Source organism: Vanessa atalanta, chromosome 20 (genome assembly GCF_905147765.1).
Source record: "Vanessa atalanta chromosome 20, ilVanAtal1.2, whole genome shotgun sequence".
Taxonomy (NCBI): Eukaryota; Metazoa; Arthropoda; class Insecta; order Lepidoptera; family Nymphalidae; genus Vanessa; species Vanessa atalanta.
In genome coordinates this window covers 2,766,994-2,780,620 of record NC_061890.1, presented here as the reverse complement: position 1 = coordinate 2,780,620, position 13,627 = coordinate 2,766,994, and the positions used below count along the sequence as shown (strand labels likewise).

The following is a 13,627-nucleotide window of genomic DNA, read 5'->3' as shown; positions in this document are numbered from 1 at the left end:
AATTATAGGTAATATATATGTTTTCATATTTAGGGTCAATGGGGAACGTACCGTCATTTACTCTTAGGTGACTTGGATACAGTTCAGGCCCATCATGCCTTTGTAAACACCGTCACTATTGGAGATCTATCTTCACTGAGCTGGCTGGAGGGACCTATCAGAGAGAATCCAGATTTCAAAAACCCAGACAATATTCTTGTGCATGTAAGTAATAAATAAAATTAATATAGTCTAATGTGTTGTTTTACGTGTCAACAAATTTTATAAAAAAATTAAAAACTGTCAACTAAAAAAGAAAGTGAATGAAATTGTTTAACGTAATCTACGTTTATCTATCAGTAGATTCCTCCACATGTTTATCCAAACTAGCCTCGATTGTAACGTAGAGTGATGAAAATCTGTCCAAATTAGGATTTTTGTAAAAAAGGCATTTTTACTATGCAGATATACTGCGCTGCTTTAAATTTTCGGGACGTAATGACTGCAATGGGGCGCGTGACGGTCGATTCCATCGCAACGGGCAGACTTGCACAAGAGTGCGTGCAAGGGTTTGAGATCGTCGGCAGAACGTGCAAGTTAGTCCAAGATTATAGTCCATATTTTTAAAAAAAATATTGTAAAATCTTTTATCGTACTTAATCGACAATATAATGAATTAATATAATAAATATTGTATAAATAATTTTTATTTGAAACGTCCTCTTTCAGTGGTACACGAGTTATGGGCATAGTGATAAATAGTGGTTTGGCTAACATGGTGGTAGTGGAGAAGACGCTCTTATGGGCCATCCCTGATGAATGGACTTTCGAAGAAGCTGCAACTGTGCCTGTGGCTTACGCAACTGTATACTTTGCATTGGTAAGTGTGTTATTAAATGCACATGTAATTTCAATAGATCAGAATCAATAAATCAAAATTAATTCAAGCTTGATGACAATTCGCCAACAAATTATCTATCTGTATCTCCAAAACTTGCAATCATCTAATTATTTCTCGTGACAGATCAATCTTTTTAAAAATGTAATATGGATGTATATTTGTTTGTGCCAGTATTAAATAGTATGCCTAATAAAATAACATGCATTAAAGTTTAACAAATTATTAGACAACTAATCACAATAATTATTTTATATGTAAATAATAATGTAAAATAAATAGTTTCGATTATAATCATCATATATAATGAGATATAATTAATTATGACATCCTACGACGTTACACCGCATTGGAGGCGAGGGTTACTTGTTACATATTTAAATAGAGTCGTACATTTGGACTCAAAATAAGTCAAAGTCAAAAGTCAAAAATCTTTATTCAATATAGAAGTGTTTACACTTGCTTATTGATTGTCAAAAATCTACCACCGGTTCGGAATTTAGCACCTCGGACCTGAGAAGAACCGGCGAAAGAAACTCAGCGGGATATATTTTTTTATTTTTTTTTAACCATTTTCCATGTAGGTACAATGATAAGTATATTTTAGTTATTTGAAACAGCCTGGAGGCGATCATTTCATTCCCAAGGTGTGCAGTCAACTAAAAAGTCATTAGTGTTGTAATATCCTTTAGCACACAAACGCTCTTTAACAACTCTTTTGAATTTTATAATTGAATAATTTTGAACGTTTTCTGGGATCCTGTTGTAAAAACGTATACATTGCCCCAAAAAAGAGTTACTAACCCTGTGTAATCGGGTACTTGGAGTAACAAATTTATTCTTGTTCCTAGTCTTAATAGAATGTACATCACAATTTCTGGGAAAATCATTTATGTTTTTGCGTACATACATAACATTATCAAAAACAAATTGAGAAGCGACAGTCATTATTTTAATTTCTTTAAATTTACCTCTTAACGAATCTTTTGGGACCAGGTTATAAATTGCACGAATAGCCATCTTCTGCAGTACAAAAATAGTATTAATGTCAGCTGCATTACCCCAGAGTAGGATGCCATACGACATTATACTATGGAAATAACTGAAGTACACAAGGCGTGCCGTATCTACATCAGTCAAAAGTCTAATTTTTTTTACCGCATAGCTGCAGAGCTGAGTCTATTCGCCAATTTATTTATATGGGGGCCCCATTGGAGCTTAGAGTCTATTGTCATACCAAGGAACTCTGTTGATTCTAAAACATCTAATGCTTCCCCGTTTAAACGTACAGTCTTTTTGACACATCTTACATTGGGAGTAGTGAATTTAATACATTTAGTCTTTTTACTAAGTTTAATTAAGTTATACCGTGATATCTAATAGTTCTTTGTGCCCTTTTTCCCTAGAAATAGTATTAATGTCAGCATATGTAGTTTATTTAGCTGGTGTTGAAGGTGAACAATTTTGAAGGAATAATTTTTTCAACGACACTAAGGGTAAAATGAGGGTATGGGCAACCAAACAAATTCGGTCTTGTGTTGGGTTGAGAATAGAAAGAAATAGAGATGAGATGAGATAGAGCTATTAAATTTAACCAGAGACCAATTTCGAATTGTCTATAACTTACAGATATACAGATTAAATTTGTCTGTTTTTTTTCCTAACTACATATAAGCCACTTAACATTGTTACAAAACCTAACGTAATATTTTTGTGATAAATATGTATTAATACAAAGATTTATCATCTGGTTTATAGACCGCGTATTATGAATTATCTTTAATGTATCACTGTAACAGGTAATGATGGGTCAGATACAAAGAGGAGAATCTATCTTGATCCACGCTGGTTCTGGTGGTGTTGGTCAAGCCGCCATCAACGTTGCTCTTCACTACGGATGTGAAGTGTTCACTACTGTTGGTACTCCGGAGAAAAGAGCCTTTATCAAGAAGCTTTTCCCACAACTTAAGGGTAATCAAATTGAGTTTTTCGTTCTTGAAGATTAAGATGATTCGAATTCTAAATGAATGAATGAGTTTTTATAAATACACACGTGAATAGCTCAGATTTATACATTATTATATAGAGATTTGTTTTACCCTCTTACGTTTTCTTTACAGACAGTCATATCGGTAATTCTCGCGACACGTCCTTCGAACACATGGTCAGAAAAGAAACAAGCGGAAAAGGAGTTAATTTGGTACTCAATTCTCTTGCCGATGAGAAATTACAGGTATTTTGGGTGAAATATTTTAACTCGAAAATCATATCCATCTTTACAATAAAAAATTACCTAATTTTTTAAAGTGATATCTTTACATTTTGCATACCTCAATCAAGATTTTTAGTGTAGCGTCTTATTAATATAGCGTTATTTTAGAGGCGCTTTAATTGTAGGTAACTTTTGCAAAATGTGCCATGAGATTAATTCCTTTTCTCAGTAATATTATTATTTTAGAAGCAGCATTATTAACCCCAGGACTTTTATATCATTCGACGATGCAGATGCTTGAACTGCAGATTTTGAGGTAACAAAGTCACAGGTCAAATTCTACGAAAGTCCAATCCACTACCTACGTACTAGGATTCCTTTAGGAAATAGATAATTGAAGTTAGTTATGATGAAAGAACGATCCTACTCTTCACTCCATGCAGGCGTTGATATGGCCACCCAATTAAACGTAATTTGATCAGTAATATAGGTAGAATAGTAAAGGATAAGAACATATTTTGACGCCACACTTGACAGAAAACTCACTTTTTGGCCAAACATCAAACGCGTTTAATAAGGTAGTGCTCATACTCAAACATCTCCAAGGTCTCACGCGGTACTTTGTCAAGATTTAAGTCTACCTGACCTGTGGGTCATTGGATTTAAGCGACATTTTAAAGCAAACTTACTGAATGTAAATGGAAAATTAACTATTTAACAAAAAATATTTGCGATCTTAATTCAGGCTTCGATTCGCTGTCTCGGATACCGCGGTCGCTTCTTAGAAATCGGAAAGTTTGACATTAATAACAACACGCCCATTGACGTCTCCTTCTTCCGCAATGAAATCTCCTTCCATGGAGTTATGTTGAACCTCCAGATCGAAGATGGCGAAGCTTTTAAGGTATCTATGGATTTCATATTATTTTCAAATGATGCCTTGAATATTATATTAACAAAACCTTTGTTTATTTTTTTTAATACGTAAATAGTTTAGTATATTAAAATATAAATTTACAGTCACTTACTGAACTGCTGGTTACTGGTATTGCGAGCGGCGCTGTTCGCCCGCTCACGAACTGCACTTTCGAGAAAAACGAAATTGAGACCGCATTCAGGTACATGGCAGCTGGAAAGCATATTGGTAAGGTAAGTAAACTAGAATTTGCCATACACTCTTACTGTCCCTCTTAAACTATAGATGATCAGCGAAAATAAATCGTTACACTTGTCGTGTATAATATTGATATTGTGATAGGCATTATGATTGTTGTTCCTTTAGTTAAAATAGGTAGGCTGATTGACAATTGTGCTATCTAAAGATAAGTGGGATATTATCATTCAACATCCTCAATGCTTCGTTCCTTGGGAACTAAGATGCCTCTTTTGCCTTTTGTTACAATGACTCACTTACCTTAAATTTAATATTTTTAATATTTATGTTTGTCGTTTCATTCAATCCACAAACAGCAATAGTTTTGCCCACCCAGAGAGATTTCCACAAAACCCTACCACCCATGATTAGTTTACTAACTCTGTGATAAAATAGTAGAGAGCTGTAAATAAATGCACCCATTTGTGCTAAACATACTCGTTGAAATGTATTGGTTGTTGGTACACTAGACAATGAAGTCTTCGATTTGTAAGCAAAAGATACATTATTCATACACAAAATTGTTTCAGGTGATTATAAAAATTCGTGATGAGGAACGAAGCAGTCGTTTTATAAAACCTAAGAATATATGCATGGATGCTGTTCCAAGGTCTGTTATAAATAATCGTGGAACAAAAAAATATACATGATAAATAATACATTAATCTCTAACACCAGGAGACTTATCAGGTGACTTTTTCTATTGATACACAACGAATTTTGTTTTTTTTTTCTAGGTACATGTGTGATAAAGATTTAGTGTACATCGTGGTAGGAGGTCTTGGTGGCTTCGGTTTGGAGCTTGCAGATTGGCTTATCTTGAGGGGAGCTAGAAAAGTGCTGCTCACCTCCAGGAAAGGAATCAGCAACGGTTACCAATCATCAAGGCTAAAGTAATTAACATTGCATAAATTTTTAAGGTCAAAATTACTTTTAATCCAATACGCAATCTACTTTTATGTTGCGGTATCGAAAATGGAAAGTTGACAAAGCAAAGCAACGTAAGCTTGTAATTTTAGCAAAGTTGGACTAAGGTTTCCTTCTGAGAAGAAGTCAGCTTTGTTGCTAATTACGTTGATTCTTTCCTGGGTAGAAGGAGACGATAGAAGGAGAATTCGTTTTAATATTTCATTAGTTGTTGTAAGTGCAAACTAATATGTTTGACAAAACTTAACTTTTAACAGAGCATGGGCGGGCTATGGAGCTGATGTACAAATTTCAACGCACGATGTCACAACTGAAGAAGGATGTGAACAAATGTTGAAGATGGCGAACGCTATGGGAACAGTCGAGGCGATATTCAACTTGGCAGTGATATTGAAAGATTCCATTTTCCAGAATCAGACTGCAGACTCTTTTAAGACATCATTTGCTCCCAAAGCACTGGCTACAATGAATTTGGACAAATTTTCGAGGAAAATGTGCCCTAAATTAAAGTGAGTTTTCTATCGTTATCGCAAAATACTTAACTTTACAAAACGAGTAAGCTCTGCACTGCTTAAACGCAGGAAATGATTATACCTTGGAGTAGCAAGCATGTTAGTAAAGAAATTTCACTGGTAGAACTCAAAATAAAAGTATAATTGATTCAATTAGACTTCTTATAAGCACTTTGAATAGATATTTTAATAATATTTGTTATTATGGAATACTACCACCGGTCCAAAATGTAGATTCCGTGAATAATCGCGATTTTTTTAACATTATTTTAAATTTCGATATTGTTAAATAAATAATACCCTGGGTATTGTATTATAGAATTGAAACCCCTACTTTAAGAAATATTAACTTTATCCAGACGAAAACCTGTTGTTACGATTAAAATGTATTGTGTTACGATTAAAATGTATTGTATTCCTATTATAATATTGTGACGTGAAGATCAGGTTTACTTTCGATGAACCCCCTCAGTCATCTCATAATCAATAAAATGACTCAGCGTCTGAGATAAATTACGCATTTAAGTCCCAATTGTTTTGAACAATCACTTCTCTATATTCACCAGGGATTTCGTGATATTCTCATCTGTATCTTGCGGTCGTGGTAACGCTGGACAGACCAACTACGGTTTCTCCAACTCTGTGATGGAGAGAATCTGCGAGTCGAGAAAGAAGCTCGGTCTCCCCGCGCTCGCCATACAGTGGGGTGCCGTGGGTGACGTGAGTTCCTAAAACTAACTGTGTGGTTAATTAGACTTAAAGGTAACGTTACAACGTTAGTATGGCCGTTAGCGAAATCTTTAAAGCCTTCGATCTCATTATCGTGTATTATTAGTCATTTATATCTACTTTCATATATGTTTTCAATGGCTTATTGAAATTTAAATAAGTATAAGTTATCAACAAAGACTTCAACCATAACTTTTTCATATTTATTTAGGTCGGTCTCGTAGCAGACATGCAAGACGAAGACGTCCAATTGGAAATCGGTGGAACTTTACAACAAAGGATTTCCTCCTGTCTGCTATCTCTGGATAAATTCTTGAAACAGAATGCCGTTATAGTGTCCTCGATAGTTGTAGCCGCAAAGAAGGCTGGAGGCTCTGGGTCTGCAAGTGCTGCGGAAGCAGTTTCGCAGATTTTAGGTAAAGAAATCGACCTTTATTTGCTGTAAACAACAAAACAATATTATTAAATCTCGGAGTAAAAGAGCTTGAGAGAGAAGTGCTGGTTACCAAGTCATACCCACAATTTTCTTTTATTTTGAAGAATACAACTGCCCATAAAATATAAAATGGAAGAGTGTACAACCCGATTCTTAATGAAAATCTTAGTTAATCTATAACAACTCTCTCGCACTACCTTAATGTAATATTCTCTGACTTCCAGGTATCAAAGATCTCAAGACAGTGTCTCAGCAAGTGGCTCTTGCTGAATTGGGCATGGACAGTATGATGGCGATCGAGATCAAACAAACTTTAGAGAGGGAATTCGAGATGTTTCTGACAGCGCAAGATATCAGATCCCTGACATTTGCAAGGTTTATTGTTATTTCCATACAATTGTGATTTATAAAATATTAGCTATAAACGCGCTACTTTCATTAGGGTCCCAAAATTAAAATTGTATTAAGAGATGTTATGTTTTAAAATTATTTATTAATTGAAGTCCATTATTTTAATTAAAATAATAAATAAAAAAGCTTTATGACTTTATCATTATGTACCAACAGGCTAGTAGAACTAGCAGCTCAAAAAGAAATGGACGCGTCGACATCAGCTCGCTCTGTCATCCCTGATGAGGTCACCGGTCTCAAACTCCTGATGAGGAATTTTGGTGATGAGAAATTGGCTTATGAACCTTTTATATACATGCCATCTATGGTTAGCGATGGCTCAGAGGTAAGGAAATTGTAGCTCTCTCTCATCTCTCTGTATCTCTTACAAAAGTGCCTGTAAGAGCGCACTTGAATAAAATATAATTAGATTTGTTATATGGAAGTTCAGATAGAGCTTGTTTAATGTTTCAATTTATTCAACTAATTTTATCTCTTTTCTAACATAGTCAATTTGAAGTGATTAACACTGAACTGAATATTGGCATGTTGTTATTACATAACACATTGAAAAATATGAAAAAATCTTTACAGGTCGATGTATTAGATAGCGAAAAAGAGCTGACAATGTTTCTGTTGCCTGGTATAGAAGGTTGTGCTTCAGGAATGAAGGCTTTATGTAGTGGGCTTAAGATCAAGACTTGTGTTTTACAGTTTGGCTATGAAGAGAACCGGGATACATTAAGCTGCTTTGTCAAAAGATTGTACAAGGTATGGACTCTAACAAGGACTAATAAAATCTTTAATCCGAACAGAATAATATAATAAATTCTAATGAATAGGATAGACCATAAGGAAAAGATTACTTGTTTCGTTTCGCATACCTTTTTCCTGAGGTTACATTTGACTGCCTTAATAACATCAATATTTTAAACAAGAAGGTTGTTCATTTTGTTTCAGACAGTTAAATCAAAATTGACTCCTGGAAATCCATACATACTTCTCGGATACAGTTTTGGTACCCTACCCATGCTAAAACTGGCAAGCATGCTGGAAAGCGATGGTTTGTATCTTAAAAATATTTGAATACTAAAACGATATTGCAATGTAAATTATAGAGCGCTCAAGGGTTTTTAAAGAAAATATTAAATTTGAAGTTGATAGATATGAACCGAAGAGAAATTAAACTGTGCGTTACCTAAACAGATGTAATACAGGAGCAGGCGAATTATGATTATATTTGATTAATTTTTTTTTGGAAAAGCTGAGTTGGCCCAGTGGTTAAAACGAGTGCATCTTAACCGATGATTGCGGGCTCAAACCCAGACTAGTGCACCACTGAATTTTCATGCGCTTAATTTGTGTACATAATTCATCTCGTGCTCAGCGGTGAAGGAAAACATGGTGAGGAAACCTGCATGTGTCTAATTTCAACCAATTTTTGCCACGTCTGTATCCTCCAACCCATCATGGAGCAGCGTGGTTGAATAAGGTCCAAACCTTCTCCTCAAAGGGAGAGGAGGCCTTAGTCCAGCAGTGGGTAAATTACAGCATTACAGTAATAGTACTGTAATGCTGTAGCTGTTTTGTATTCAAATCTAAAAATAATTCCACCTTGTCGATAGAATTTTAACCATTTCCTTGATAAAATCCAAATTCCGATTTTATCTTAGCTTTACGTCATTTAAGTTGTCCATAGTAATAATGACTTGTAACAAACATCAAATTAAATCTTCAGGTCACAATGGCACAGTATTCTGCATAGACGGGAGTCCAGACTTTGTCTACAAGCTACTTACCTCGACATTGTCTACCTCAAGTGACACTCAACTTCAAAACAGCTTGATTTGCCGAACCATGGAATTGATGGCTCCGAAAAGTGATGTCACAAAAACACTCATGAAGAAACTCGAGGAAATCGAATCGTTTGACGAGAGAATTAATTATGCAATAAAGATCATTCCACCAGAGATGAACTACTCAGATAAATTTGCTAAATTTATTGCGATTGCTGTTTTCAACCGTATGAAAATTATTCTTGATCAAGACGAATTTAAGAAGATCAAAGCTTCAATAGTTCTATTGCGTCCGAAGGAAAATCCGTTCTTGGTGATCGAAGAAAATTATGGTCTGGAAAAATTCACAGACGGTACCCTCACAGTTCATCACGTAGATGGTGATCATGTTAGTATAGTTGAGAATAAGGATTGTGCGAATATTATAAATAAAGTTTTAGCTGAAAATTATTATGCAAAGATGGACAAGAAAATTGTATCGAGTATAGTCGACTAACCGTGTTCAGAAGGCGTTTAATCAATAAAATGTTTATAAAATTCAGATTCAGAATGGGAATTCCAGTTTAATATTTTGTCACAAATTGTGTAACAGGTTTAATGGTGTCTGTTCTTGTAAAGGATTTATATTAATTCTATTTAATGTAATTTTACTTCATCAGTGTTGGCTTTCTTGAATATAATGATATATAGGTTTTTATATTCACAAAATTATCATTAAAAACAGAGTTGTTTCTTTCTTTTTATCTTTATTCACATTTATGTCATTAGAAAAAAGAAATGTCTTCAAAATCTATACTTGCTACAATAATGATACCATAAAGAGAGTTCGAATTTTATGAGTTTGTTGTTCTGGAACCTGAATCCCTATTTGAAAACTTTTACTTGGTCTTGTGCAAGCTCGTTTGGGTAGATACCACTCACTCATCAGATATCTACCGTCAATCAGAAGTACTCAGTATTGTTGTGTTCCGGTTTGAAGGGTGAGTGAGCCAACCAACTACAGGCACAAGAGGCGTAACATCTTTGGCCCTAAGGTTGGAGGCGCATTGGTGACGTCAGTAACGATTAATATTTCTTACTTTCTTACCTTTAGGTGGCCCATATGCTCGTCGATATATATCATTAAAAAAAAACCATTCAACATTTAAAAGCCACAATATTTCAGACTGACAAAGGCTATATAATAAATAGTATATTTCTATTCAAAGCCAGAAAATATATTTTTGTTCCAAGTTATATGTCCAGACATAGATCATTAAATGCAGATATGTAGATTCAAAATAAAATAATAAAAAGTGTTTTAATTATTTCATACCCATGTTGGGTATCTTGCTAAATATTATAAGTTCCTGAACACGCTGCTTGCTGTACGTATGTATCAGAATAGAGCGATCGTGAACTTACTGCGGGTGCGGCAGCGGAAACTTAAGTTTATCCCGTTTTGCTACGTTGACATTTCATAAAGTAATTGATAGTTGGTTGAGATAAATATTTATTTATATCTTTTTATTCTACCCTCTTGACAAACTTATATAGTACAAATCATTTCTGATAATAACGCAGTGCATATGAATTTTGATACTGGTGTGCGATACGTATACGTACCAATCAGAAGTGATCGTATTATGGTATTCCGTGTAAATGAGTACTGCGGTATTTTGGAAAACATCTTAAATAATTTGGAAAATACAAGCAATCCTCGAATAATTTTAAAAATTATCTTAATAAGATATCCTACATCCTTGTGAAAATCAATAGGGACTGATCGACATAGGTTTTGTGTAAGAAGACACTTGAGCATCACCGCAGATTAACACGAGCGTTAACTATCAGAACTTGATATGCTACAGTCGCTATTATAATTATAATATTTACAGGATACATACATCAGAATGGTGTATCACTGTAAGTCGGTTGTAAACATTTTACGAGTGAGATACGAAGTGAATTCTTACAGAATGGCCCAGTTAAAATTACTTTTGATTATTCCGACCAAATGGCGGCATTTTAAAGAGAGTTTTTCATTCTATTCTTTTTGGTAAGTATAATGTCAATACATGGATACTTTTAAAGGAAAAAAAGTAAAAAATTTAAAAGTTAAAAATATATATGTCTCGAATACATTTTATCGACAACGGACATTATTAATGAATATTAAGTTTTCTTCACTGTCCCATGTAGCAGGTTACGAAAAGGAGATGATAATGTTCATGCTGCCCGGTATAGAAGGGCGTGCTGCGGGAATGGTGACCTTATGTACTAGTTCTGCAGTTCACCAATAATGGTCAATAGATTACACCAGGTATATATCGTAATAACATTTTAAAATAAGTATATTCTCTAATATTGATCCTGACCGATTTTGGCCACGACAGCAATTCTCAAGGGAGAATAGGCACCTGCGAAAAACATGCTTGCACAAGCGTGTTAACGATATAAGTAGACAACAATGCCACATTTTTTATTGCAGACTAGCTGACCCGGCAGACTTCGTACTGCCATAATCGATAAATTCGTAATGAATAAAAAAAATGCTTGATTTGATTGAATGTGGTTTTATTATTATTATTATTTTCAATTAATTACATGTGTAATTATATATTACACATGTAATTAATATATAATTTATTATGATATTTTATTTTTGGGCTACTGTATTCGTCTTTCATGGATCACAAATGAAAAGATACGCCAAATTGCTTCGTTGCTACTTACACAGCGACCCATCTGGTACTGTGATACTTCATAATTTGCATCGGTTATAGCGAAGACGGCCATATCGCTAACATTACATATGTCCTTTAGACTTCACAGAGTTACTATGTTCTACATTAATGTGAGTTTCAAAAGCTTTGGACAATATTGGCGAGTATGGCACAATCCAACGATTGTCTACATCAACATTTTGTCCTTTTACCCTCACAACTACCAATCGACCATTGTCCGCAACTGATCGCCGACGATGAGTATCCATCATTTCCCGTGATGGTTTCAGCAATCAGGTCTCTTGGGAATTGAAAACATTGAAAACTCTGCAAGGTATAGACCTATAGTTTAGATTCAGATAGATACTCGGGTATCATGTGTTTGGTAACTACTGCATGCAATTTTGGGTCGACTGTTTCATAGCATTTATAATTAATGTATTTTTCTGATCGAAGCTGTCTTTGGTTCAAACGGATGTATGTCAATCGTTCAGTCTCAATTTTGACATGCATGTCAACTGCAAACTGATGGAAAAGCACCTCAAAATATGATAATAATAAGATTTACTTCACCTTCAGGGATCATGAGTCTTTATAAATAGAAATTCATAGCAATAACTTTTTGTGGGCACCTGTTTGACATCAGCGCCTGTTACTTGTGTAACCATTATTATATTAAAATGGTATCCATCTTCCCCCTGCCAGACGATCAAAGGAGATTTTAACACATCATAATTCCTGTGTGTTTCAGATACATGTTTCAAATCATTATTCCGACGATGAAGCACAATATCTAGATTGTAAATTTTACCTACAATTACATCATCCACTTCGTCAATAGTGAGCCAATTAAACCTCCTTGTGTGTCATCGGCCTCATCGACATCGGCTCATCGGCAGGTGTTTTGTCAGCTTGAACGACAATACTATGGCTTTCGGATGGCATTCGATCCATTGCTATTTTGAACATGTTTACTAAATTGTTGTTCCGATGAAGAATATATTGTAATTCATGGACAATGGTTCTCTTCACTGTTGGATTGTGAGCACAACGCTTACCAACTTCCGCATCTGAATTTTGTATTATGTATTGCCCTTGTATCGGTAATTTTTAAAGATTAATATATAATTATTTCTAATACATATTCCAATACAATTCCAACTTGAATATTATAAAAAACTATTATAGTATAATACCTTGAAAGTGGGCATGATGTCATCTGGAAACAGCTGTTATATTTTTGAATGTTGGCCAGGAAGTGCTTAGAATCATTTCTCATCCCAGAAACTAAAGAGCGTAAGGGATCTGGTAGTGCGACCAATTGTGGCAATTTTACTTTGCCTCCAGCAGATTCACCACTGTATTGTAACATCTTACAATATTTGCCAATAATTGTCATTTCCCCAATTTTTACCGATTTGTCGGCACAATAATCTATTGCTGGATCACAGTGGAATGCAGAATCGTTTTAGAATCACAGCAGCACTAAGTCTGCGAGATCTCTCAATTTCATTATGTTACTAACATTTAATTTTATACGACTATTTTTTCGATCTGTTTCTGGTCATTAGTACGGTTAACACGTGAAGTAGCTCTTCGCATATTTGATTGACTGCGACGACCTAAGTCAGCTCATGTTCTCCTCAGCATCGTAAACAAAGTAAGAAAAATTCTCGCGCACTTTGCGGTAAAGTGTCAGTATCACAAAGGTTAAAAAAAGAGCACATCGCAAAGGATCACCGAAGTAAAAAAAAGTTCTCGCGCATGTAGTAGTAACCGTCACTCACAAAGATCTTCTATCTTTGATCAAAGAGTATAATAATATATAGGGGATAGAAGGATGCAGAATGCGCTCTTTGTCATAAGAAAAATCAATCGACAATAAAGGTT

At 34.7% G+C, this 13,627-nt stretch overlaps 1 protein-coding gene across 1 annotated transcript in view; it reads left to right on the top strand.

Moving 5' to 3' along the window:
• Positions 1–9,650, top strand: part of LOC125072091 (fatty acid synthase-like) — a 30,044-nt gene extending 20,394 nt beyond the window's left edge. Inside the window, exons 24-40 of the mRNA XM_047682602.1 lie at positions 34–204; positions 445–575; positions 709–859; positions 2,677–2,848; positions 2,998–3,110; positions 3,835–3,993; positions 4,110–4,238; positions 4,773–4,852; positions 4,980–5,135; positions 5,427–5,678; positions 6,248–6,401; positions 6,622–6,826; positions 7,071–7,221; positions 7,414–7,582; positions 7,831–8,007; positions 8,197–8,299; positions 8,975–9,650. Of these exons, the coding sequence (XP_047538558.1) occupies positions 34–204; positions 445–575; positions 709–859; positions 2,677–2,848; positions 2,998–3,110; positions 3,835–3,993; positions 4,110–4,238; positions 4,773–4,852; positions 4,980–5,135; positions 5,427–5,678; positions 6,248–6,401; positions 6,622–6,826; positions 7,071–7,221; positions 7,414–7,582; positions 7,831–8,007; positions 8,197–8,299; positions 8,975–9,528 (3,027 nt within the window). The 3' untranslated portion in view covers positions 9,529–9,650. The remainder of the gene's footprint in view (positions 1–33; positions 205–444; positions 576–708; positions 860–2,676; positions 2,849–2,997; positions 3,111–3,834; positions 3,994–4,109; positions 4,239–4,772; positions 4,853–4,979; positions 5,136–5,426; positions 5,679–6,247; positions 6,402–6,621; positions 6,827–7,070; positions 7,222–7,413; positions 7,583–7,830; positions 8,008–8,196; positions 8,300–8,974) is intronic.
• The last annotated feature ends 3,977 nt before the right edge of the window (positions 9,651–13,627 follow it).